Genomic DNA, 27,080 nt, shown 5'->3' on the forward strand with positions numbered 1-27,080 from the left:
GAGGCAAGGGCATTTTAGACCTTTTAAGAAATGATAGTAGTTGACATATAATAAGGCAGGGGTAAAATAATCAAATCATTATTTTGACAAGATGAAGTTTGAAGTTTGAAGAAAATATTGGAAGGTTAACTATCAAGTTGGTAGCCTAATTCTATCACTTTTACATATATATATTTCTTTATTATTCTCAAAATATAAAAAAATAAGGTGTAGAAGCTTTAAAAGCCCCACCAAGTGTTAATATGTCTTCAACTATATATCTATATTGAGCTCTTTGCAGGCAAGCAAAGCAAAATCTTATATTACTTGCTAAAGAATTTTTGAGTCAAGCCTACCTCAACTATATTCTTTATCTACATATTTTGAACACTAAAATGTACCCAAATAAATCCATTAAAAACTTCAGGTTACTTTGCATCATAAAACATCTTTAAGATTGAGACCACTTATTGTTGAACAAATTCCATAAATTTGAGAGCCATCATAGAATATTCAACTTCTTAGGCTTTTATCAACATAGATTGTGATAGAATGATTGAGATTCTTCACCCTTAATCAGAGATCTCAAGTTCGAATCCTTGAGAATTAAAAAAATCCGATTGAAAGCATCGCACCCACAAATGGGCCTTGTGACGTACAAATCCGATTTTAATGGGAGTGTATTAATAGTGGCCACCGAACCAAAAAAATCTAAGCTTCTATTCATATATTCCCAGTATTAAAAATATTTATATAATGGCATCACTTAAAAGTCAAACATGAAAGGAGTTCATGTTCTATACTCCATGTACATAATGTTTTCCCCATCAGGTCTCTTTTAAGAGTACTACAGGTCATCACACAGTATTATTTGAGTTGAAGGTCTATCGAAAACAATCTCTTTACTTTCACAAAAGTTAAAATTGCATACAGAATATTAAACTAAACGTGAAGTATGACGATATGCATGCACGAGTTGATAACCACGTTAAGACTAATTGTGATTAATTAAGAATTTGACTCAAAAGAGCTCTCTTTTGCAAGATGATTAATTGAACTTTATAATTCTATATGTACATAACATATATCATCAGTAGTTAATTCCAAACTTTCATTGCTATGTGCACAATGCTTTTCGAAATGCGGTGGAGTGGCAATCCTTAACTAATCTTGAGTTCAAGCCATAATTATGAAATCCCAATATGGACATCAAACACAGAGTGGAAATCCCAAAAAAGAAAAACTATCTTCTGCCTGTGTATAAACCAAGTTTTTTTGATGTATTTTCAAATAACATATCTATAGCAGCATACCATAGTCTCCCCATTTAAATCACAATGGCTATTTTCATTTTATAAAAGGTCGACATTTCAACATAAATTGGTTCTTGTTTGCAGTTAAATAATGTATAATACATAACGCTCTTACACTAGTAATAGCCAAGACGGTAGCTCAATTCTTCTGATTCTACTACTTATTTTGATCAGTAACCAAAGCAGCCTGGAATTGCTGTATACAATTCGAAATTGCTCATGGGCTGAACAATGTGGCCATTCACATTCATTGTGGAGACGGGACAATCTTCCCCGAGCATCTTCCGAAACCAACTTTGTATCCATTGCCCTAATAATACATCGAAAATCAACTAGTATCAGACCAACAATCTTCTGAAAATCAGATATTAAGGATAGCAACAAATGCACTGCTTTGATATGGGAAGGAATGCAAAAAACAAGGTCCAATGATTTGCAATGTCACGGTGTCAATTTTGATTTCTTTCATGTGAAATGTGACCAGACATATCGATAATCAGTTAAGCAACAATAGGATATTTTAACCAAGAAATTTGTTTGATGTACATGTTATGTTCATCGTTCAACAACTTTTGCAAGCTTCTTTCAGATAGCATTTTATACTACAACAACAACAACCCAGTGAAATCCCAGAACGTGGGGTTTGGGGAGGGTAAAGTGTACGCACACCTTACTCCTACCAAGGTAGAACGGCTGTTTCCGAAAGACCCTCGACTCAATAGAAGCATTTTATACTAAAGACGAGAAAAGATTATAGGTTACAGAGAAATAGAGCTTAGACAACCAAATTTCCCAAAAGCAACGAATGATGACACAATGCAAGTAATCATCCTATTACAGTAAACCAAATTCCACCAAGCAGATTTTTGAAAATCATTTTAACAACAACATACCCAGTGTAATCCCACAAATGGGTACTGAAGAGGGTAGTGTGTACCTTACCCTACAAGGTAGGGAGGCTGTTTCAAATAAAAAAAAATTAAATACACAAATAAAGAACCGACACTTTATGTGGTAGTTTTCTGCTTTAATCTCTACTAGGTGAAAAACTAGTATCAATGTTTCATTTAGACCCTGGATAGAAAATCTCTAACATGTTATCTTCCCAGAGCACTTGATAATGAATGTGTATAACAATAATAAGGCCAACAAGGTTTAAGTGCGGAACTGGTAAGAAAAGAAAAAGGCACATCCAGATACAAACCTGGCAATAACCACAGAAAGTTACTTCATCTCCATCTTCTAAGAATGTACGGGTGGTTCCACCTAAAGACAAAGGCTTTTGTCCGTTCCATGTTAATTCAAGCAAACATCCATAAGATTCTGGTTCCTAGAAGTAGAGATGAGTGGACGAATTATATCGTCAGTAAAAACAGCATGTTGATAAGCCAATAAAACAAGAGGACAAGGAATTAGAGTGAGCAACTCTAGAGGCATCATGCAGCTGATAGTAAATCTTACTGGTCCACTGATAGTTCCAGTTCCAAACAGGTCCCCAGGCCTTAGGTTGCAGCCATTGATAGTATGGTGAGCTAGCTGTTGAGTAATTGTCCAATATCTGTATCACGGGAAAGCCATTCAGCATTACTATGGTATAATAAAAATAACAATTGATGAAGTAAAATCTCCTTTGGGTTTTTTTCTGATGAATATTTTTTGATAAAATCTCCTTTACACTTGATTACCGCTGAACTGTTTAGCATTTGAAGAACCAGAATCCTCAAAAGATAATTGCTAAATGTTCTTGAAAGAATTCAGTATTTTCTATCTTGTTTCTTTTTTTCTAATAAAGGAGGGGCAGCAAGGTCAAGGGACAGTGAGGAGTATTAGGGGCAGACAGTTCAATGCGCTGTTATATGAACTATCATATTCATTCTTCACCATCAAACTAATTGACGCCAGCATCTTGACGAAGGCTTTAACAGCACTGGATATCATGAATCTGGTGAAAAAAATGATAACTTAAGAACCGTGAAATTGTAAGTGGCAAATGCAAAATATACTTACAAGTGGTTAAAGTTGCTCCTTGTCACAACACACGAATCAGCTTGTCCAGAAGGCTTAATGAGAACCTTGATCAAAGAAAGTCCAACCATTACCCAGATGATCTATGAAATTTGATTAAGTACAACAATAAACAATGATATTAGCACTGGTAGGGAGATACTATTGTTTCTTGTTCTTTCATCCTCTACTTGGTAAATCAACATAAGGTGGGAGAAATTCCTTCTTTACAGGGTGGAGATATATTTCACACCTATTTACCCCTTCTCCCTCTACCCCTCCGTCATTGCAATTGCCATTGCCATCCACCCACCCCCACCCCTTCTTCTTCCATCACCACTTCCTGGTAGGAATTTTTTTGGGTGATGGTCCAAGTATACCCACGAACAGTTGAAAAGATCCAATATAGCCCTACTTGCCTTCCCCCGCGTCAATCAAATCAAACCAATTATGTCTGTTAGTGAGGGGCATATGATTTTAGCTGTGGGGAAGTCTATGACACCATAGGTCGACATAGGGTATATTTAAGAAAATCGCAAACATTGGGGGCATTTTTTGACCTTTCCCCTGAAAATAAAACATTGTCAACTAAGTGCTAGATAGATCAAATCCTATCATGGAAAGCATGGAGCAGAAGATACCTCCAAGGAAATGTCATAGTTTCTTGATGTCTTCTCTACAAGATATGTCAATGGAGAAGGGTTCTGCAATTGAAATAAAAGAAAAGTTCTGCTCAATATCAATTTCACTGGCGATGAACATAGGGATTTAAGAGCTAGAAGTCAAGCTACCTGCTTTGGGGCCTCACAAGCAAAGGGTTCTAAGGCATCTAAAGTCACAATCCAAGGAGATATGGTTGTGCCTGCAAGATCAAAAATAAAAGAAGAGATTATCTCAAGGCAATATTACTAGAATACTTGAAAAAAGAGATTATGCCAAGGCAATTTTAAGACGGCAGCAGTTAAATGCATGCAATAAATCAATTGGAATTCTTACTAAAGCTCTTTCCAAGAAAAGGACCAAGAGGCACATACTCCCATGCTTGGATATCTCTTGCTGTTTAAAATAGTCTCTTATCAGCAGAGAATCATTCCACGAGAACTTTAAAAAGTCAAGTATAGGTTTGAGCATACCACTCCAATCATTCATCAAGACAAGTCCAAATATATGATTTGCAGCCTCATTGACGTTGACCGTTGTTCCTAGTTCATTACCAGGCCCAACTATGGCAGCCTTAAAGCAAAACAAGTAAAGTGTGTAAAATGGAACTAATAAGCAACTCAGCAAGGAAGATGAAAGTTGGACCAGCAATAAACAGAGCACTTCCATGCCATAAATTCTTACCATTTCCAACTCAAAATCCAATTTTCTAGAAGGTCCAAAATATGGCGCAGAATTACCAGTTGGATGACCTTGTCCTCTGGAAGACACATTTAAAGAAGAATTAAAAAGAAAAGAAATGCCAAAAGTTACTTGAAATGAATGAAATAGTAGGATAAATCAGATCACACATAATCTTTTTACGCTATCAATATGACTATAACATGCACCATTAGTGCAAACTTGGAATTTAACAAAGTGTCAAATTTCATAATTGATCTAGCAAAAAAGCAGCACTCCATGTCATGTGTTGGCACAACAATGGCAATGCTTCACTACCAGGTGCAAAATTAGAAGTTTGAAATAACATGAAATGCCACAGAGCAAGCCGTGTTAACAATCAATCATGTGGATTCACTTAGGTGCTACCGCATTGGGACCCTTCTACCAAAGGAGTGATTACCGCCGAAAAATCCGCCAACACCTCAATGATTAATGCAAACACTATTCCCATCAAATATGTCTTAAGAAACAACATAGCACTCCTCCCCACACAAATAAACTGATAAGGATTTCTAGAAAGGACAAGAAAATCTAATTTTGAGATCACCTGGGTCTAATGATATCTGTTCCAGAAACGACAATCGACGATGCTCGCCCATGGTAAGCAATAGGAAGATGGAACCTGAAAAGGGTGATCAGCGTCCACGAACAAGCATATATGTATATGAACATGAAAATATGTAAGTTCTGAACCCCCCATCCCCACCCAGCACGGGCTGGCATGTATCGTCAAAGCTAATATATCCTGTCTTTTCACAGGTGGCTATGGTGACAGCATACCAATTAGGGTTGATAGGATTTTCAGGGCCACGGAAAAGAGTCCCACAATTCTTGGCATGGTGCATTGATGCAAAGAAGTCTGTGTAGTCTCCAATCGCAACAGGTAGAAGCATTTGCACCTTTTTCTGAAGAATTGGCCCACACAACACGAGAATTAAGACAACACGAGTTCACGAACACACATGAAAATTCCAAGGGAACACGTCTTACCATAGGCAGAAGAGCTATCTGTCTTAAATCAGCATTGTCACGTAATGTGGGTTCTGTGGCTGCACAAGAACAAAATAGAACAATCCAGCTTCAACTTTCATTAAACCCCCTCCACTACCAAACTCAATGGGATTAAACTAGGTTTTAAGTATTTTGTCTTTTGAGGAGGGTTATGGTATTAAGTCACCCTCCTTATGTACCTCATTTTATTAATTTATGAATTTCCCGCCCAAAGATCTGATTCCAAAACCTGGTAGGTTGCCCCCAAAAAGATGGACCACAGGAAATCCAATACCAGAAATTGCAGGATAGATTGGATGGAGAATTTTAAATTTAATAAATTTATCATCTTTTAGATTTTAATAACATATTTCCAAGTGACATAGAAAATGAATCCAAAATGAAACTGAAAAAAATGTGGTTTGAGTTATTGGTTCAAATCTAGGTTTTCTTACGTGAAACAAATGAGTGTGAGGGTTTATTCTTATGATTTGATGATCTAACCTCCAACCAAGCATGCAGGGGATACCTGATAACAGCTTTTGCAATGTCGCCCGAGCTTCCTTCCATGAAGGTCGTCCCAATCCAACAAACTTGTTCAAGTTAGGCTGCAAATGAATACCATAAATTACTTATGATTATCACAGTCTCTCAACCTTGTCATCAGCAGAGAATATCCACAGCACCCAGTGTGTCAATTACACGAGGCTCGGTGGTTTATCAAAATTATATTGTTAGGCAATTTCCTATTACAACTTGAAATAATGGTTTACATTTAATTTGATGAAATCCAATTAGTGGATTGCCATCAATATAATAGATTTTTTTTCCTTCATTTTTTTGGCCCATTAGGAGACATAACTTGAGAAAAAGTAAGGGATACTTACACATTGCAGAGTACAACACTCACAAGTCACAATAAATCAAAACCAGATGTATCACTTTCTACAAAAATAAGATGGGACAAACATTTGAAAATAACAAAAAAAGAGCTGATACATCAACGAAAATTAGCTAAAATGAGCCTGATAGCCAGAAAAGTATACACTTCCGTCCAAACAATAGGCAACACTGAGCAGAAAAATAAAGTAACAGTAGGAAAATTGTCAAATGTACAACCAAACAGAGCACAATAGATACTGACTAAATCTTTAGAACTGAATGAAAATGAGAACCTAACGGAACTGACACCCACAGAAAAGCAAAACAAAATATATATCACTTTCTACAAAGCTAAGACTGACATGACACTTGAGAATAAGTAATAAAAAAAAAGAGCTCATAAATCAACTAAAATTAGCTAGAACTGAACTCAACAGCCAGAGAATTATACACTTCCGTCCAAACAATAGGGCAAATTAGACCACAAAAATCAAAGAAGATCACCTTAAAGCTGAAGTAAACAGTAGGAAATACTCTAAACGTACAACAAAACAGAGCATAATATCACACTTATTAAATTAACAGAACTGAATGAACACGAAAACCGAATAGACCTGTGCCATAACTCCGAACACAGTAAATACATGCAAAATAAAATTAATCGCCTTCTACGAACTAACTGTCAATGCAGGACCAAAAAGCAACACATAAAATCAACGAAAATTAGCTAGAACTGAACTTAACAGTCGGAAAATTATAAACTTCCGTGCAAACAACAGGACAAAATATAGCACAAAAATCAACGAAACCACCCTAAAACAAACTTAACAATAGGAAAATTTCTAAAAGTAGAACCAAAGAGAGCACAATAGAACACGAACGGACCTGATTGAAACAATCGGAGTTACTGAGTAAAGGACCGTCAAATAAACTGGCGCAAGCAATAGCCGATAAGTCCAAAACGTAGTTTCCAATAGCGACGCCCGGTCGAGGTATTGAACCCGGTTCAGGCTTGAATACACCGTACGGAAGGTTCTCGAGAGGGAAGTGAGATTCCGGTTCAACTTCAACAAACGACTTCAGCACCATGACGATGGAGGAGGAGGGAAAAACTACGACGTTTTGGAGCTCGAGTAGTTCTGAGTCGAAGTGAAAGTGAAGGTGATGAAAGCTAAGAAGAGAATTTATAGATGACGAGAGAAAATGGAGTACCGAATTTATTTACATTTTTTAGGAATTATTTATTAAATTGGACGGTCAGGATTGCGAGTTGAGAAGTAGTAGATAGGATCAATGGTGGTTGTCACCATCATTCAAAGGAGGAGTCCTCATTTTTTTCCTCGCTTTTCACAAGCATGTGATGTATGTGTTGAAATGAGGAAATTTGATTGGGGCCGAGTGAGATTGAGATAGTTTGAATATATAAAAAAAATAAAGGAGATATTTAAATATTTTATTGTGGAGATGTGAAAAGTGGGTTATGATATGATTTTAAAAAACATAGAATTAAATTAAAAAAGTATTGAAAAGATTAAATAAGATATGACATAATTTTAGTTTATTCTGATTTTAGATAAGAGGTCGTGAAGGATATGAATTAGGACACAGAGCTAGTAGAACCATTGTGTTGTCTTGTTATTCGTTTATACTAATAGTAATTTCTGTAGTTTTTGTTTTTGCAATTTATATTATCTATTATTTTGTCCTTTGATTATTTTTTATTTTTTACTTTTAGCATATCAAGAGAAAAATATATATTTATCTCCATAATTTATATCCAGTATTAGTTACTTATTACTCAAATCATTTCTCAAGACTTAGATTAAAAATCAATTAATATGAATATTATGATAAAATACTTATGTAAATTAACTTGAATTCACAATTTCGAATCTTAGGTACAAAAGAACCCTTGATAGGGAGCGGCCTTCGATTGTTCCCTACCCAACATGTATCTGGATTAATCAAACTTCAATGTGAGTAACGCACACCAAATGAAAAAAAGGAAAAAAAATCCCCAAAATCCATGGGGGTCTAAATAGCAATTTCACAAATTTGAGGTGCTCATCATACCATAACCAAAAAATCACTCCGGATTCGCGTGGTTCCATCTATAAATACCCGGTTTTCCCTTCAATCAATTCAACTCATTTCTCATTTCCTCTTCAACCCCCTTTCGATCTAACGAACATTCCTTAACGAGAAATCAAAAATCCATAAACGAAGAAAACAAATTGAAAAAACTTCAAAATTAACGGTGAATTTTCGATTATTTAGTCAATATTCCTTAATCGAATCGCTTATGCGGAACCCTAATTCTGATGAACTGAATGATTTTTAGTTTTTTTTTTGGATTTGCAGGTAGAGTAATGTCGATAGATTTGATTCTGAAACCTTCATGTAGCAGGTGCGGTTCCTCGTCGGATCTGTATGGAAGCTCATGTAAGCACTTGACTCTCTGTTTGTCTTGTGGAAAAAACATGGCTGAGACGCGTGATAAGTGCTATGAGTGTGGAACTCCAGTTACGAGATTGATTCGAGTATGTTTTCTGTGCTTAATTTTGCTATGAGAACTGAAATTTGGGTGAAGATTTCTGTGTATAATATGCTAACAAGTATCGGAAACTGGAATGAAATGAGCCTGCATATAAAGAGGGAGGAGAGTGTGTCAAGGATTTAGGAAGAAGATACGCTATGTTTGCTACAAGTAAGTAAGGTTATGCGATTGTTTTGAGTACAACAATAACAACATACTCAGAGATAGAGGCTTTACACCTACATGTTTGTTTTGAGTAGGTTTTCTGTTTTGAACTTTCCATGAGTACTAAAATTTGGGTGAATTTGCACCCAAGGACGTGGGCTAAAGGTCAATGAAAAAAGTTGAGACTGTGAGGTCTTAGCTACAAATCCCAGCAGAGTTGCCTCGTATCCTTAGCGGGTGGGAGGTGACAGATATCTCATGTAATTAGTCGAGGTGTGAGAAAGTTGGCCCAGACACCATGATTAGCCAATTTTCAACTACACACCTATACTTCGGGGGTACTATTACCCCTAAACATTTTAAAAGTGAAATATATACCCCTTAAAAAGTCATACCCAAACTTATGTTATGCAGTGATCTACACGCGCCTGCCACGTAATATATATATATATATATTTTAATAAAACAATTATTACTCTTTTTCTTTATTATATTTCTCTTTCAAATTTTTTTTCCTTTTCTTTTTAAGCCCTTTCTTCTTTTCTTTGACATTTCAAAGGTTTTCATTTAAGTGAATTTTCAAGTTTTATTTGTGATTTCAATTTTTTTTCTCAATCTTGGGGTGAATTATCTTTCCCGATAATTTCTAACTTTTCTATACCATTGTTTTAATCTAAAGCATTTGGACCTTTCACATAATTACTTTGTGGGTCTCATATTATTGGATATTCACATGCTTCGAAAACTCCAGTTTCTTAATCTGGGTGAAAATAATTTCACCAAGATATTTCATCGGTAATCAAAAAATTAATGGAGCTGTAGAACATGTACCTGCATTTGAACATATTTTTCCGACAAAAATTGATAACTTAGCCAATCTTGAACATTCAAATTTGGCGTTTAATGGGTTTTCTCCGATGAGAATATCACTGGAGTTTGGAAAACTGAAAAGCGTGAAGTATATTGGGATGAGGGATGTAAATTTGATCGATGAAATTCTTGGAATTTTCTTGGATTTTTAAAGTCTTGAGCACATTGATTCTGCTTACAACAATCTGAAATGAGAAATTTCATGAGTTGTTTAAGTTGAAGAATTTGATGTTTATGTATTTGTACAATGCTTAATTTTCGGATCTGTTTTGAATATGGGTCTCTTCAATTTTGTCCGTTTTTGCTTCTTGTAGTCGAAATAGTGAAAATTTAATTGTAAAAAGTGCTAAATTTTAGTTTGATACTTTGTTACTTTTGTTTTCTCAACTGGGTTTCCTCTATATTGTTTCTTTTGTGTTCTTCGGACTTGTGAACATTTAGCTATGAAAAAGTGTTTATTTTAATTTGATTCCATGTTACTTGTAATTTTCACAAATGAAGTTGATATTTTTTGAAAAAAGAAAGAAATGAGGTAGTGTTAGAGGTAACTGAATAGTTATGTGAATCCATGCTATTTTCCGGCAACTTAAATCCTGTAAAGTGTTGAAGAGAAGAAGAAAGAAGAGAAACAAAGTAAAATAAAAAAGATAAATAAGAGAAAGGTAAAAGGGCGGCCCGGTGCATTAAAGCTCCCGCTATGCGCGGGGTTCGGGGAAGGGCCTGACCACAAGAGTCTATTGTACGCAGCCTTACCTTGCATTTTTGCCAGAGGCTGTTTCCAAGGCTTGAACCCGTGACCTCCTGGTTACATGGCAGCAACTTTACCAGTTACTCCAAGGCTCCCCTTCGAAATAAGAGAAAGGTAGTATAAATAAATTTAGAAAATCAGAAAATTAAAAAAGAAAAAGGGAATACTTATAAAATTAAAGTTTTAATAATTTTTTTTGTCTCTCACTCTCTTTGAGAAAGTGAAATACACTTTCTTTGCCACCTCAGCATTTAGGGAGCAAATAATTTCGCTACAAAATAGTCCGAGGGGGTAATAGGACCCCCGTGAAGTACAGGTGTGTAGGTAAGAATTGGTTAATACGTTGGGGGGCATTTGGCTATTTTCTCTAGGTGAATTTATCTGTGTATTACTTACTAATATTGGAATGAAATGAGTCTACATAGATAGAGTGGAATGTGTCATGGATTTAGGAAAAAAGATACCCCATATTTGTTACAAATAAATAAGGGTATGCACAACCATGAGCGGAGCTATGGTACCGCACTGGGGGTTCATGAAATAATTATTCCGGTCAAAATTATTGTTTTTATGGATAAATAGTAGATGTTGAATAACCTGGGCTTCTTTGTATGTTTACTTTTTGTATATTTTGAATTTCCTTCGCGAAAATTCTGCTTCTGCCACAACAGTGTAACGTGTGTATATTACTTAAAATTTTGTTAACCATGGTGAGTTAATGTCTCAATTGTGAATAGGCTTCCTCTTGGAGTTATATTCTTTCTGTTTGGAGAAAAGACATGGTGCAGATAGGTTTCTGCAGCGTCTTCATATTGTCCATCCCAACTAGTTTTGGAATTGGAGCGTAGTTGATAGATGCTAGTAGTTTCTCTGAGTGTTTGCCTGAGTTTGTGGCTACCTTTGGGTTTTTCGGGCATTGAAGCATTATGTCCTTCATTCTGTTTAAGGCAATTGGCTAGGTGGACATAATCTAGGTTTTGCTTATGTAGAGATATCGGTGTGGTTGAGTGTGATGGTGTTTATCTGAGAGTGCAGTGACTGTAAAAGTGTAAAGGGATGCTAGTGGTTTCTTGCTTTAGTTGAGAGATTCAAAACGTTGTGGATATAGAAAGTCAATGGGGTATGCCTTTTGCTTGTGCTAACTACTAAGTGATAAATAAAATTGTATGGCAAAGGCGACCAACTTTTAGGCTGCCTCTGCCAGAACAGTAGATTACTTTGTCACTCAACAATGTGGAGTTGCATGCATATGTGTAAATATTTGGAGAATTGATTATTAAAGTTGATGTTTTGATCCAACTAGGTTGATTTCACTTTTTTATTATGCAGGACTCCTTTGATTAAAATAGATTCACGTTTTGTTTTCTATAGACAATAAAGTAAGCTATGGTTGGTAGAAGATGTTTGACACATACAGGTAGGTTACATCAGTATACTATCCTCCCATTACCTTAGTTTGACCCAAGCACATTATCGTTTCCTCTGTTTTTCCCTCCAAGATCAAGAGTTTCTGCCACCCTATACTTTCTTCACTACGTTTTCTTATATTCATCCTTTTCTTCTCTCTTTTGGTTATCTTTTTTATCCTTGTTTTCCTGATTATGTTCTCATTTGTTAAACACAACTATTTGCCACACCGGCATCGACAAATGTCTTGATCTTATACTCATTTAATGAGTGAACTAGTTCCTTCTTACGTTTGTTAAGATTATCTGAGACCTGAACGAGGATAGAATAATAGAAGGATGAGGAATATAGGCAGTATTGTATAGCCTAGAGAAAGGTTACATTTATTGATCTGTAACATGTGTTTGAGAAGCAAATTAACCCTTTTGTACTTCTTCAAAATATTCAACGTTCACCACTGCAGAATTCTGTGTAATTGGATCATAAATTAACTTAGAATTGTTCTGGCTCTATTGATTGGAATTATTGATGAAGGCAGTTATTTCATGAGCATGACTGATATTAACTTTGTGAAGGCTGATGCATTTAGCAGATGAAAGAGGTAAAGTGTGTTAGACCAATCTCAAGTTTAGGATGTGCTCGCTGCTGCCTGCTGAATTGAAGTTCTTATCTTTCTGCTGCTGAATTGATTTGATTTGCTCTATTTTTTTTCCAAAATATTTAAGTGAGCATCTTAATTGTGTTAATGATATCAATTAGACGCTTGGTGAGACCACACTTTTGGTAGCTAGTGCTGACTGAAATTTTCTTGTCGAAAGCATTTAATGTGTGTCAATTCATGAAAGATATTGTCTCTGATGCATTTTTTGCTTTATCCATTGTGCAAATTGGGTATAAGACTGTCTATTAAAATTATGTTTATGTGCAGGAGTATAATGTTCGGGCTTGCTCCAGCAATGACAAGAATCATTTCATTGCTAGATTTGCTTCAGGCTTACCTAAATTTTCAAAAAAGAAGAATGACAGTAAATGGACTTTACAAAAAGAAGGTTTGCAAGGACGTCAAGTTACAGATACTTTGCGGGTATGGAATATTTAGTAGTATCATCCGCGTTGCATCAATTGTGTGTGTGTGTCTGTTTATGCATGTCTGAGAATCTGCTTGATGCTGAAGGGATATCATACATACTATTCCATGAAGCCTCTTAGGCAGAAGCCTGAGAAATATAATTAGATTAGTTAGGAGGTTTCAAAGTCTATTTATCAAAAAAGCATCTTTACTGTGAAAATGTAATATAGAAATACCACATGCTCAACATCTTGGATCATAAGTATGCTACTATGGATGCCTGTTGTTCTGTTCTTGTCAAATTGTGATCTTTAGTGGTGGGTCTTATATGTTCATTTATGACCTTTATTTTCTATGAAATTGCAGGAGAAGTACAAGAATAAACCATGGCTATTAGAGGATGAAACTGGTCAATTTCAGTTCCATGGTCATCTTGAGGGAGCACAGTCAGCACAATATTATCTACTGATGATGCAGGGTGAAGAGTTATTTGCTATTCCCGCTGGTTCTTGGTATGCATCTGAGTTTTTGTTGTTTATGTAGCTTTGACATCATAAATATTCTTTTAGATCTTGGATTTGCATCTATTCCTTTTCTTTTTTTTGGTCATTAGGTATAACTTCAGCAAAGTAGCCCAATATAAGCAACTTACTCTGGAGGAAGCAGAAGAGAAAATGAAAAACAGAAGAAAAACTGCAGATGGGTACCAGAGATGGATGATGAAAGCAGCAAACAATGGACCTGCTGCCTTCGGTGAAGTAGAAAGATTTGATGACAAAGAAAGTGGATCTGGTGGGACAAGGGGGCGTAAGAAAACTTCTGGTGATGAGGACGAAGGCAATGCGTCAGACCATGGGGATGAAGATGAGGAAGAAGAGGCTGCTAGGAAAAACAGGTTGGGACTCAACAAAAGAGGCATTGATGATGATGAAGAGGGTCCTAGAGGGGGCGATCTTGACCTCGATGATGATGATATTGAAAAAGGTAAGACCTTCTTCTTCCTAGAATGCTTCACTGATTCGACCCACTGACGTAATTATCTAGTAATCTATGACCTGTGTTTTCATTCTAAATGGTTGGAAACCTCAATATCCTTCTCTGTCTAGCTCTCAGCTAGCATTATAGAGCTCTCCCGGAATTTTTCTCTTTGAAATCATTGTTTGAAACTGTTTACATCATTTTCTTGTAAATTAATGTCCGCGAATTACCGCAGTTCACAATTATCTCTTCTCCTTTCCTGGTTTTAAGAACTTGAATGACTTCTAACAGAAAAATGTCTATAATGGCTGTTTTGTCACTCTAGAGTGGGACTTTGTTCATCTTTAGGCTGTTCTTTTTCCTTGAGTGCATGAGGTTGTTTCTTCACCATTTGATCAGCGTCTGCTGTCAGATTTCTTTTGTTTCCGCTGAAGGGATCTCATTTCTTTCCAGGGGATGACTGGGAGCATGAGGAGATTTTTACGGATGATGATGAGGCTGTTGGGAATGATCGTGAGGATGAGGATTTGGCTCCTGAAATTCCTGCTCCTCCAGAGATAAAGCAGGTTCGTTATTTGTGGAATTTTGAAATTCTGCTAGTGAATGACTCCACATCATGCTGCACCCAGCAGGATTATGTAACATGTATTTGGGGTATAAACTTTATTGGATAACTAGCTTATTCAAAAAGCCAGTGGCATATTTTTATTGTATCTACTAGTATTAGTTACGCACTTTGCATCTGTACCTTTATCAATGCGTATAATTTTTTTGAAAAATTATATAAATAACTTGTGCCTGATCAATATTTCATGAATGTAACTCATGCTTTTAGTGGTACATGCATTCTGTGTACGCGTCTACTTCACATGAATGAGAACAAACTTTTTTTAAGTAACATACGTGTAATATATGTAGTGCTTGATTAAAAGATAAGAAGGTCCATTCAACTTTACAAGTACTTAGCACTTGGATATGTGTGTTGTATGTATATCTCATGCATGTTAATCAATTAATATTTAATTTGTGTCTGATAGTTTACGAACTACTGAAAATTCTTATTTTATTGTTTTATGACTTATGAGAGGTCTAAAACTTATATCCTTTTCCTGTTCCTTTTCCTATTCATGCCTTAGTGATCACACAAGTACCCAAGAACAACATACCCAGTGAAATCCTACATGATCACACAAGCATCCGAACTCGATAATTATTAGTAGTTTTTTTAAAGCCCTAAATTTTAGAAAATTTATTAAATGACAATTTTTTCCAACATAAAATCTTTTTTTAAGGGTAAAAAAGGTTATGACATTTCACTAAGGGTTCGTTCTTTTATATATATAGTATATATATAGGGGTGGGGGTGGGGGGATTTTTTGCTTTACTCTACCACACAAGTGAGTTTGAATTTGTTCATACTTTTGTTACCTCTAACTGGGACTGGACTCTCTTGAGATTACAAATTTTCACCATACTAAAGAACTTTGACATCCTACGAAACGTCTTACTTGGAGAATTAGAAAATATTATAGCATTTTTTTCCTGGTGCTGCAAATGTGCAATGTAACAACTTTCATGTTGGTTTTTTATGATGTGCCATGCAAGTTAAAAAGTTAACTATCCCCATCAAGGGAATCAGATATTGACAAAGCAATGAAGTCCAGACCATACAAAAAATAGTCTATATCTTTTTTCTGGCCTTGATCATGGTTTTGTTGCCTATAGGATGTAGGGAGCGTTGCCCAGCACAGATTAGAAGTGTAAATAGACGTACTTCTGTTGCGATGCATGTAGAAGTCAATAAAATTTCCTTTTCTATGAATACTAAGAATGCTCTTGATAATGGACCATTGCACTTGTTTGTGGTCCGTTAATTGGGGTATAACATTTTGTTTTTAGGAGGAGCTCTACCTTTATACGTTAATGAGACTGTATATGTGAATAGTACTTGTAACTTGGACAGAGATTCAGTAGGACTATGCATTGAGGAAGCATTTTCGGGTTTATTTTCTACTTTGTGCATTAACGCTCTTTCTCTACCTATGGATGTGGACTCTTGTATAATAACTTTTGTCCCTTCTTCGTGTGGCCCAGGATGAAGATGACGAGGAGGAAGGTGAAGAAGAGGGAGGTGGTTTGAGCAAATCTGGAAAGGAGTTGAAAAAGTTGCTTGGAAAAGCCAGTGGATTGAATGAATCAGATGCTGAGGATGACGATGATGATGATGATGTAAGTTTTGATTCATTATTGGTCTCTAAGTGAAGGTTTTCTTTTACTTTTCGTGTTGGATGGATACAGAACTATTTCTTCTTTTTGTATTTGCTATCTCAGTCAAGAGAGCAAATACATTTAGGGGCAAATAAGTGGGCTCTTAAACTTGTCATAAAGTGACATCTAGGCCCTTACACTATTTCCTCATCCCAGTTTGGAGTGGTCGAAGTTGGTGGCTTCCTCCATTTGCTTATTTTTGCATCAAGTAACTTTGTTTTCTCACTCCATGGTTTTTTCTTCCGCCTTTATCAGACAGAAGAGGATATTTCACCTGTATTAGCTCCTAAGCCGAAGGAAGCTCCTAAAGAAGAGCCGGTTGAGACCAACAGTCCTTTGAAACCAGCTGCTTCTGGATCCAACCGTGGAACTCCAACTTCAAAGTCAGCTAAGACTAAAAGAAAAGCTAATGGAGATGAGTCAAAACCAACTAATGGTGCTCCCTTGAAAAAAGTGAAAACAGAAACGGTAAGTGATATGATATTTATTTGCTTTTTCCATGATGTGGTACTTTGCATTAAAATAAGATGCTATCTAGGCATATCAATTAATCAAGTTTCACACTCACCTAGACAACCGCTTGTTACCCCCATACTGTGTAATAAAACTATGATTTTGAGACTACTATTAACCAACTCCTTGATTTTCTAAGGAGGGTTTATTTCCTCTCTTATTATATTATTGCTGATCTCCTTCTCTTCACATCGTGCAGGATGCCAAACCTGGGAAAGAAGAAACCCCATCTACTGCAAAGAGCAGTTCTCTTCCAAAGGGTGCATCACCCTCTTCCAAAACTGCTCCAAGTCCTGCCACAGGTCCTGTTACTGAAGATGAAATTAGAGCTGTTCTATTGCAGAGAAAACCAGTGACCACACAGGATCTTGTCAGCCAATTTAAATCTCGTTTGAAATGTAAAGAGGTATGACCAGGCTAGTTTGTGGAGATAGATTTGACCATTGTGTCTCACTGACGTATAGTTTAGGCTTGTAAATGCAGGGAAAGCCTGAAATAAAAGATTTACTAACTTGAGATTTTTGTTGCTGACCATATGCATCATGGCATCTGAAAAAATGTATAGCACAATTAGATGTCCCCAGTTAGTTTTTTTTTTTTTTAGTTAAAAATCTCCGTTGATCATTGATGTGCAAAAAGTTACAATTTGAGTTTGGCATTCCAAACTTTAGACATGGTCATGATCAGTGACGAGACTTCCATACTATATGCTATCCAAAAAGAAGAAACAACAGCGTGGTTAGGGAGGGTTATATATTACATTGGATGGTTTTATAGGTTTTGATCTAAATGAGGGTACATTCCATTTATTCACATTGATTAGACCCTTGATATGGATAGGAAGATCGGAGAAGAGGTTGAAGATTCTTATTCCCTCAATTCTGTGGCTTAAGGTTGCAAGGCTATATGCTGGTTTGTTAGCCTCTCTGAAACAGTGATTGATGTTGAAACTGTGATCTTCAATCATCTTCTGGATCTCCTTTATCTGGTTGTGTATCCTCCATGGAGGCCTCCATTCCCTCTTTAATGCATTTGGTTAGAAGCAAGGCAATGTCTAGGCCATTTCCAGCACACCATTTTAATCCAAAAAGAATCGCCTCTGCTTCGGCAGTGTTGCTAGTTCCATTACCATAGGAAATTGAGTGTGCAACAATGAAGTTCCCTTGCTGGTCCCTTATAATGCCTCCACCTCCACAATGTCCATTCAAGCAACTACCATCACCGTTGAGTTTGACCTTAAGATCAGGTGGTTTGATCCATGTGTCTGAAATAGTAGTGGTGTTTTGAATTGTTGCATCACACACTTGGCATAGACTGCTCCAAGTGTCCCCCAAGTTCGCTTTGCTGAACTGCTTCTTAGTAATCTGCAAAATAGAGTTGGTATTGTTAGAACAACTTCTATACATTGAGGGTTTAAGTCCCTCAAATTTATTACTACACCTGGACTTCCATATCTCCCAACAAATGATAGGAGGCAGATTTTTGGTAATGTAAGTTGTTATCGGGTTATTGCACTTGTGGTTCCACCAGCTAAGCAGTTGCATTTTAATGTTGTTCTGTCTGTATCCAATGCCTAATGGTCCTGCAAACTTCATGTCTTCTTAGCATGGTCACCTAGGCAGAAAAGGTGATTGACATCTTCCAATTCGGTGGTAATGATAGTATTGTTGCAGCAGTAACATTGAGGGGACAACGGAATTCCCATTCTTGCTACTTTATTATCAGTAGAGAGCCTGTTGCCAATAGCCCTCCACAACATGGAGGACATCTTGAAATGCACATCCTTTATCCCATAAATTATTGTAGATTAAGTTAATATCTCTTTTTTGTCTGATGGATTTCCAAGTTGAGCTGACAGAAAACTTCCCTGAGTTTGAGGGACTTCAGATAGCCTTATCCTCTTTGTTATCATCCATGTTTATGTTCATTGAAATGAGAGGTCCCCAGTGTAGCTGCATGTCGGCCAAGTTTTAGAACTTTTTTTACTTTTTGTGGGTTCCTCCTTCCCTTACGTGACTGCATTAACTACATTGGTGCAGGATAAGGCTGCTTTTGCTGAAGTATTGAGGAAGATCTCCAAGATACAGAAGACTTCTTCAGGAAGTAGCTATGTCGTGTTACGAGAGAGGTGAATATTTATTTTGATGTCTTTATGTTTTTCACACGTTGGCAACTCCATGATTTTGTAGTTTCTAAGTTGTAGTGTCTCTCTTTTGTATTTTGACAGGACAAATCAATAGGACAAACTAAAATAGCATTGGCTACAAATTGGTCGAGATTTGGGAGAACATATTGGGTTGGAAAAGAAACTGAACTTCATGTTTGGTTCGACGTTTAAACCTTATACAATGAGCAAGCTTTGCTTTGTTATTTATAGTCTCGAATGATCGTGGTAGTAGGCAAATGAGCCAAAAATGGGCAATAAATCTGTTCCAAGGGTTGGATAAACTCGTAGGTAGATGTTTTCCTAGTCGAAAATGCGACGTGAATCGAGTTTAGTAGGACAGAAATTATGTTATATATAAGAGAAGAATTTTATACAAATGTTGTTTAACTACATCTCATAGTTAATATGTCAATTAGTTGAGTTTTAAGCGCACAAAATATTGTATGCAAAGTAGTGTTTAAAAATTGGTTCCTGGGGAAAACTCAAACTAATTGACATATTTGTCTAAACATTAATTCTATTGACTTGACACGGGGATTAAGAAACAATAAATGATAGATGTGATTTTACCCAATTACCCTTATTAAAAATATATATATAAAAAAAATAAAAAGATAAAAAGCTCTAGCAAGTAGTAGAGATCAAAACAGAGCTCAGGTAACAAGAGAGGAGTTTCAATTAAATACTAAATGAAAGCAACATATCATAATTAGAGGTCGTTACATGATTTTCGAATAAAAGAAAAGAGAGTCTTCTCTCGATCATACATAAGCAAATATTAATAAGTAAATACTAAATAAGTGATTTTGGAGAGATCAAACTCTCTGTGTAGATCATTCCTTGCTTAAAGGTAGGACATTGAGGCAATAATCCAAATGGTTCTCTGGATGTCCTATATACAGAACCAAGAACTCCAAAAAAATGGCAGCGTAGCAGCACTTCACCATCCGCATACATATAAATAGGTTTTGCTGCATAAAAAGAAATTGAATCACCTTGTATTGTAAGCAATTCAATCCAAGATTCCTTGACACCATAATCTTTCATCATCCATAACTTAAACATGGACCCCCATGGATTATACTATGTAGAATAAAAGCAAAGCATTCCTCCCAATACTGAGACACCATGCTCTATGAACTTTGCGTAGTGTATATACACATTTGCTCTAGCAATGGTATCTCTCCATACACCTCGTTTGAGATGTTAAATGAAACGAGAGTATAACAACTTGATAAACCAACCCAATGAAATGCTCCATGTACAAATGCCAAAGAATACATACCACAATCCTTAAAACCAATCGCACAGCGAATGCCAGCGGGATACAAAGGGGTACAAGGGGTAATTAGTTTGGGTCGAATGTGTATAGAAAGGAATTATGTAGGGATAGGGTATGGGGTGGTAAATAATTTGTTTGAAGGGTTAATTCTGTGTAGTTTTTCCTTCTTAAAAAGACTCTTGATGAATCTGAAAAGATCTGAACGAATCAGATCTGTAGGAGAGACTTAACAATATTCAGACTTATTAAATACGCAATAAAATAATTATGCATCGCCTCTCTTGCTCTTTGCACAACTTTGCTCTCGCTGCTACAAACTTTCTCTTTCTCTTTTCTCAATCCAACACCAATTTTTTCTCTTCAACTGGTAAGTTTTCATAATCTTTATAAGTATTTTTTTAATATTAACAACTTTTATGGGGGGTACTGATGATGTTTGTCAAGAACTCTAGTTGCAATAATATTTTTGGTGTATTGATGTTTATCAAGGTTTCTGAGTGAAAGAATACTAGGTATGATTAAAAACAATATCTGTATATACATATTTGAGATTTCTTATTAGAATTTGGTCTTAGGCCATTAATTTTATCGAGATACTTTGATCATCAAATCCACTTGTGAGGCTACACTGGATATATTATCGTTGTTGAACTATGTGCATACTTGAGTTGAGGTGTTTTATTAAAAAAAAGGAAATTAGGCCACTAATTTTATTGAGACATTGTATGATCAAACCTTCTATGAGATTACACTAGATATATTATTATTGTTCAACTATGTATATACCTGAGACCTTTTATTAGAATTTTATTTTAGGCAATTAATTTTATTGAGACTCTTTGATCTTCAAACTCTCAAATTCTCTTGTGTGATCAAATCTGTTTTTGAGATTACACTAGATGTATTAATGTTGAACTAGGTATAATTTGAGGTCTCTTATTAAAATTTTGATTTTAACAGTTAATATTTAAAAATATTCATTATTTGCTTGTATATAATTTTGACAGTAGTACTATTGTCACGACCCAAAATCTAAGGTCATGATGTCACACATTCCGTATCCATCCCGATGTGTAAGCCTAAAAGTAAAACTCAAATGAGACTCTCAAGGGAAAGTCAGGCCGCAATTTAAACGAAAAGAAGGGAATGACAAAGAAATAATCCCAAAATCTGGTGCCATAAGTATAAAAAACATCTAATATAAAGTCCGAACCTAAAAATACAACATAAGTCTTTAACTAGAATTAAAGACTGAGAAATAAAGATAGAATAGTGACGATCCAGATCCCAGGATCTCACCACTAATCTAGAGATATAAAATATGCTAGAAGATCAGCTGTCGCGCGGAATGCTCTAACTAGAATCTGCATAAAAAAAGGAAACAAAAGTATGGGCGAGTACAATTCACATGTACTTAGTAGGTTTAACCGACTGAGTATAAGAAATTAATTAAATATATGAAATAAACTAAGGAACGCTTCCACTTGCATACAAAATTGTCTCATTTCGGCATCGGTGCCACCAATTTATATAGAATGGCGCGAGTAACGTAAACACATAAGAACAGTTCATTATGACAATTAACCAAGTATTTCAAGTATCACAGGTATCAATGCAATTCAATGCAATATCATGATGCAATGATATGGTGGTACGGCAGAATCAAAGTTGTCGCATAACCCGTCGTATACACCTGCCTAGCAAAGGCTTTCAGACAAGGACCCATAAAGGACTCATAGTCATATACTGAATTACAATCACGAAATCTTATCAGCTTGACGCCTAGCTCGTGGTCAAGAATTAAAAGATGCCACGTTTTCTTTCTCAAAAAGACTTTCACAGTTCTCAGCTTCCCAAGATCAATGTTGTAATAAGGATGAATGCATCACAACATATAAGACATGAAGAAATATTCTACTTAACATGTATATACAAGGTTTAAGTTCTCTCAACTCAACATAAACATAATATTCACCCTCAATAGATAGTAATGAGAAGGAATTTTACTAATCATAAATGTTTCCCCCTCTTTCAGATACAGTTCAATACTCAATTACGCTCGAAACCCCCAACCCAACCCTTTCAAGTCAATAGTCTTCTCACACCTCTAACAAAGATAAATCATGGTATCAATAAGATAGAAAATAAGGCCTCCACACGGGCTTCACAACACAGATAAGCCCCCCCACGGGCATCGCAAATAATTTAACAGTCCCAATCTATGCTACAATCCTATCCCAAAGTCTATAAGATAAGATTGACTAATTACCCCATTTTAGTCTTAAGAACGATAACCAAACCTACCTCAATTGTCGAAACCCCACCCGAACGCTCTTATCAGATGAACAACCCTCAAATCCAACATCCAAAATGACAACCCACTATCAAGAATGAAACATACATATCACAAGGAGTCCTATGATACTCATATTGCAAGGATTCGGAATTGAGGGTAAAATAGTCTAAAAATCGATTAATTTTGGAGAAGGGGTAAAACTGGAAATTGACTTTAGAATCAGGTTCTATATGTAAAATGGAGCTCATGGTTGAAAAACCCACAAATTTTGACCAAAAATTGAGTTAAAAATCACCACTTCGGATTTAGGAAAAATCAAGGAATTTGGAGTTCAAAAACAAAAAATTGGAAGTTAAAATCATAAAATATTAAATGAAAATCAAGGGTTTTAGTTAGAAAATCACTTACTCAATGTTGTTCCTCGAAAATTCCTCACAAAAATTACCCCACAGAGCTCAAGAACTTCAAAAATGGTGAAAATGGAGTTTCTCCCGATATTTTACTGTTCAGGACGAATTTTTGAATCGCGATCGCGAGCATCTAACTCTCGCAATCATGAAGCACTGGAAAGTCATATATCGTGATTGTGGACCCTTTCTCACGTTCGGGAGGAACAAAGAATAAACTCATCGCGATCGAGTGACCTCAGATCGCGATCGCGAAGAGCATTACAGGCTGCACCAGAACTCAGAAATAGTAGGTGAGACCCAATTCAAAATGATTACGATTAGAGCCTTGGGATTCATTCAAAATCCCTTACACACAAATTATATATGCATTCCTACTAAATTCAACGTTCCGGAATCAATAGAACCATTGGAATTTAAATTGGAGGTCTCCTTGACTCAAAACTCGATAAGTCGCAACTAAATTAACTTTGAACCTCAAAAAGACCAAAATGAGCACGGGAAATCCAAAAATTATAACGAAGTCACTCCTAGACCTAAAATCACCCACTGAAACCAACGAAATCAGCAGAAATTCAATCTGAGTCTCTGAACTCAAATTGTTGACCAAAGTCAAACTTAACTCATTTAAAATCAAATTTTCCAACTTAGGACCTCAATTTCACGAAATAACTCCGAATTCAAAAATTATGACACTTTTAGACCAATTTCCACATTTCGTAGCTGATAGAACTAACGAAATTCTATTCCGAGACTCGTAGCTCCGGTCGGTACCGAAAATCACTTTTGAGTAACTTAAACCTGTAAAACTCAAAAACTCGCACAATTCACAATCTTTTAAGAATTTACCAAAATCAACCACACAAACTGATCAATTAACACACGGGAAGAGTAATAAGAGGAGTAAAGCAGTAATTTCTTTAGAATTTTTGAAAATGATACTCAAAGTCATTACAACTATAGTAACTTGTCTTTCTAGTTTTTTAAGTTTTTAGTAAAATAACTATAGAATTTTGTCTGATCTTTTAAAATTTAAAATTAATATACTAGTAAGATTTTTTAGAATAAAATCCAAGGTATTATATTACAACAAAAACTCAGTGAAATCCCACAATGTGGGGTCTGGGGAGGGTAAAGTGTACGTAGACCTGACTCCTACCAAGGTAGGACGGCTGTTTCCGAAAGACCCTCGACTCAGTAAAATCATAAAAAGAAGTCAGATAAGGATAAGAAGTTCAAAGCGATATGGCAAAGTGAATAATGAAAGTAACTCAGATAAAATAGAACAATCGAAGTACAGAAAGTAATAGATAATAACAAAAATCAGACCACAAGGAATTATAGTGCGCTAATACGCCTACTAAAAAGAAGAATAACGAGACTATGAACTAGCCTTCTACCCTAATGTAGGTCCTCCACACCCTCCTATCTAAGGTCATGTCCTCGGTAAGTTGTAACTGCGTCATGTCCTGTCTAATCACCTATCCCCAATATTTCTTTGGCCTACCCCTACCTCTCTTGAAACCATCCATGGCCAACCTCTCACACCTCCGCACTGGGGTATCTGTGTCTCTCCTCTTCACGTGACCAAACCATCTCAGTCGTATTTCCCGCATCTTGTCTTCCACCGATGTCACTCCTACCTTGTCCAAAATAGCCTCATTTCTAATTCTGTCGCTCCTGGTATGCCCACACATCCATCTCAACATTCTCATTTCAACAACTTTCATCTTTTGAATGTGAGATACTTTAACTGACCAAAACTCCGCCCCATATAACATAGCCGGTCTAACTATCAGTTTGTAGAACTTGCCCTTAAGTTGTGGTGGCACCTTCTTGTCATATAACACACCGGAAGCGAGCCTTCATTTCATCCACCCTGCCCCAATACGATGTGTGACATCATCGTCAATCTCCCCGCTGCCTTGCATAATAGACCCAAGGTACTTGAAACTACTTTTCTTTAGGATGGCCTGTTCACCAAGCCTAACTTCCGTGCCAACCTCCTGAGGTGTCTCACTGAACTTACACTCTAAGTACTCTGTCTTGGTCCTACTCAGCTTAAACCCTTTAGACTCCAAGGCCTGTCTCCAATCCTCCAGCTTAGCGTTAACTCCGCTACGAGTCTCATCGATCAAGACTATGTCGTTCGCGAAAATCATACACCATGGCATCTCACTTTGAATTTGTCGCGTCAATCCATCCATCACCAAGGCAAATTAAAACGGACTTAGAGCTGATCCTTGATGCAATCCCATCACAACTGGGAAGTGCTCTGAGTCGCCTCCGACTGTCCTTACCCTGGTTTTGGAACCCTCATACATGTCCTTGATCACCCTAATGTATGCCACAGGTACACCTTTAGCCTCCAAACATCTCCATAGTATCTCTCGTGGCATTATCGTAGGCCTTTTCTAGGTCTATGAATACCATATGCAAGTCCCTCTTCCTTTCCCTATACTGCTCCACCAGTCTCCTCATAAGATGCATGGCTTCTGTAGTTGAGCGTCCCGGCATAAATTCGAACTGGTTCTTTGAAATAGACACACCTCTCCTTATCCTCATCTCCACCACTCTTTCCCACACTTTCATAGTATGGCTTAGAAGCTTGATACCTCTAGAATTGTTGCAACTCTGGATATGCCCCTTATTTTTGTATAGAGGGATCATTACGCTCGACCTCCATTCTTCGGGCATCATTGCCGTCTTAAAAATGACATTAAATAACCTAGTCAGTCACTCCAAACCTACCGAGCTCGCGCTCTTCCAAAATTCCACAGGAACCTCGTCAAGTCCGGTCGCTCTTCCCCAGCGCATCCTACAAACAACACCCTTAACCCCCTCGGCCGTAATATTCCCGCAACACCCAAAATCGTGAAGCCTCCCTGTATGTTCCAAATCTCCCAACACAATCTCTCTGTCCCCTTCTTCATTCAAGAGTTTATGGAAGTAGGACTGTCATCTCTGTTTAATGAGTGTCTCGTCTACCAATACTTTTCCATGCTCGTCCTTAATACACTTTACTTGATCCACATCGCATGCCCTTCTCTCCCGCGCCCTGACTAGCCCGAATAATTTTCTATCCCCGCCTTTCTCTTCTAGTTCAGCGTAAAGACGTTCAAAAGCTGTCGTTTTTGCCGTCGAAACCGCCGACTTCGTCTCCTTCCTCGCTATCTTATAAAGTTCCCCATTCGTTCACTTCTCCACCTCATCCTTACTTTCTATCAACTTCGCATACGCCATCTTCTTTGCTTCCATCTTTCCTTGCACTTCTCCACCTCATCCTTACTTTCTATCAACTTCGCATACGCCATCTTCTTTGCTTCCATCTTCCCTTGCACTTCTCCATTCCACCACCAGTCCCCTTGATGCCGACTACGACTACCTGTCGAGACTCCCAACATTCCCTTGCTACAACCCTAATACAACTAGCCGTCCTATCCCACATACTGTTCGCATCCCCGCTACTATCCTAGGCCCCATATCCTTCAACTTAAAAGAACTTTTTTCAAATTATATACTTATTATTGAACTATGTATATTTTCTTATTAAAATTTTGTTTTAGACAACTAATTTTATTGAGACTCTTTGATCATCAAACTCGCTGGTATGATCAAATCCACTTGTGAAATTATAATAGATATATTATTATTTTTATTTTTGTGGTAGTTTAATCTCTCAATACATGTGAATCAGAGTGTTGTAAAAATAAGAAATATCATAACATACTTCATAGAGATTAATTTTTGTTCCTATATTCTAAATATGAAGATTTTTTTCTTCGTTTTTGATCTTTTTAAACATCTTGATTATCTTTGTTTA

At 36.6% G+C, this 27,080-nt stretch overlaps 2 protein-coding genes across 4 annotated transcripts; one reads left to right on the top strand and one right to left on the bottom strand.

The window, feature by feature from the left end:
* Nucleotides 1–1,299: 1,299 nt before the first annotated feature.
* On the bottom strand, nt 1,300–7,741 carry LOC129896118 (fumarylacetoacetase-like). Its single transcript, XM_055971946.1, has 14 exons — nt 7,437–7,741; nt 6,199–6,277; nt 5,670–5,728; nt 5,460–5,584; nt 5,227–5,301; nt 4,641–4,716; nt 4,430–4,529; nt 4,293–4,352; nt 4,088–4,158; nt 3,938–4,000; nt 3,300–3,364; nt 2,754–2,850; nt 2,497–2,622; nt 1,300–1,602 (listed from the first exon to the last, which is right to left on the bottom strand). Exons 1-14 carry the CDS (start codon nt 7,638–7,640, stop codon nt 1,540–1,542), a joined length of 1,263 nt encoding a protein of 420 aa, XP_055827921.1. The 5' UTR covers nt 7,641–7,741; the 3' UTR covers nt 1,300–1,539.
* Nucleotides 7,742–8,689: 948 nt separating this feature from the next.
* Nucleotides 8,690–19,649, top strand: LOC129896094 (transcription initiation factor IIF subunit alpha). 3 transcript variants are annotated; one of them, XM_055971921.1, is made up of 11 exons: nt 8,690–8,808; nt 8,913–9,091; nt 13,206–13,361; nt 13,713–13,858; nt 13,960–14,330; nt 14,778–14,890; nt 16,419–16,553; nt 16,848–17,060; nt 17,305–17,511; nt 19,145–19,233; nt 19,333–19,649. In XM_055971921.1, the coding sequence occupies exons 2-11, from the start codon at nt 8,921–8,923 to the stop codon at nt 19,343–19,345; spliced, it is 1,614 nt and encodes a 537-aa protein (XP_055827896.1). In that variant the 5' UTR covers nt 8,690–8,808; nt 8,913–8,920; the 3' UTR covers nt 19,346–19,649. The 3 variants fall into 3 exon arrangements, with proteins under 3 accessions (XP_055827896.1, XP_055827911.1, XP_055827904.1); XM_055971936.1 differs by having other exon boundaries at nt 8,913–8,993; XM_055971929.1 differs by lacking the exon at nt 19,333–19,649 and having other exon boundaries at nt 19,145–19,237.
* The last annotated feature ends 7,431 nt before the right edge of the window (nt 19,650–27,080 follow it).

Source organism: Solanum dulcamara, chromosome 1 (assembly GCF_947179165.1).
Source record: "Solanum dulcamara chromosome 1, daSolDulc1.2, whole genome shotgun sequence".
Taxonomy (NCBI): domain Eukaryota; kingdom Viridiplantae; phylum Streptophyta; class Magnoliopsida; order Solanales; family Solanaceae; genus Solanum; species Solanum dulcamara.

Excerpts from the sequence above, each read along its gene's own strand:
- LOC129896118 (XM_055971946.1), bottom strand. The coding sequence starts at position 7,640 with ATGGTGCTGAAGTCGTTTGTTGAAGTTGAACCGGAATCTCACTTCCCT. Across the intron at positions 5,585-5,669 it reads AGATAGCTCTTCTGCCTATG|AAAAAGGTGCAAATGCTTCT; the intron begins GTAAGACGTGTT and ends CCAATTCTTCAG. Across the intron at positions 4,001-4,087 it reads CTTGTGAGGCCCCAAAGCAG|AACCCTTCTCCATTGACATA; the intron begins GTAGCTTGACTT and ends TTTCAATTGCAG.
- LOC129896094 (XM_055971921.1), top strand. The coding sequence starts at position 8,921 with ATGTCGATAGATTTGATTCTGAAACCTTCATGTAGCAGGTGCGGTTCC. Across the intron at positions 9,092-13,205 it reads CAGTTACGAGATTGATTCGA|GAGTATAATGTTCGGGCTTG; the intron begins GTATGTTTTCTG and ends GTTTATGTGCAG. Across the intron at positions 16,554-16,847 it reads ATGACGATGATGATGATGAT|ACAGAAGAGGATATTTCACC; the intron begins GTAAGTTTTGAT and ends CGCCTTTATCAG.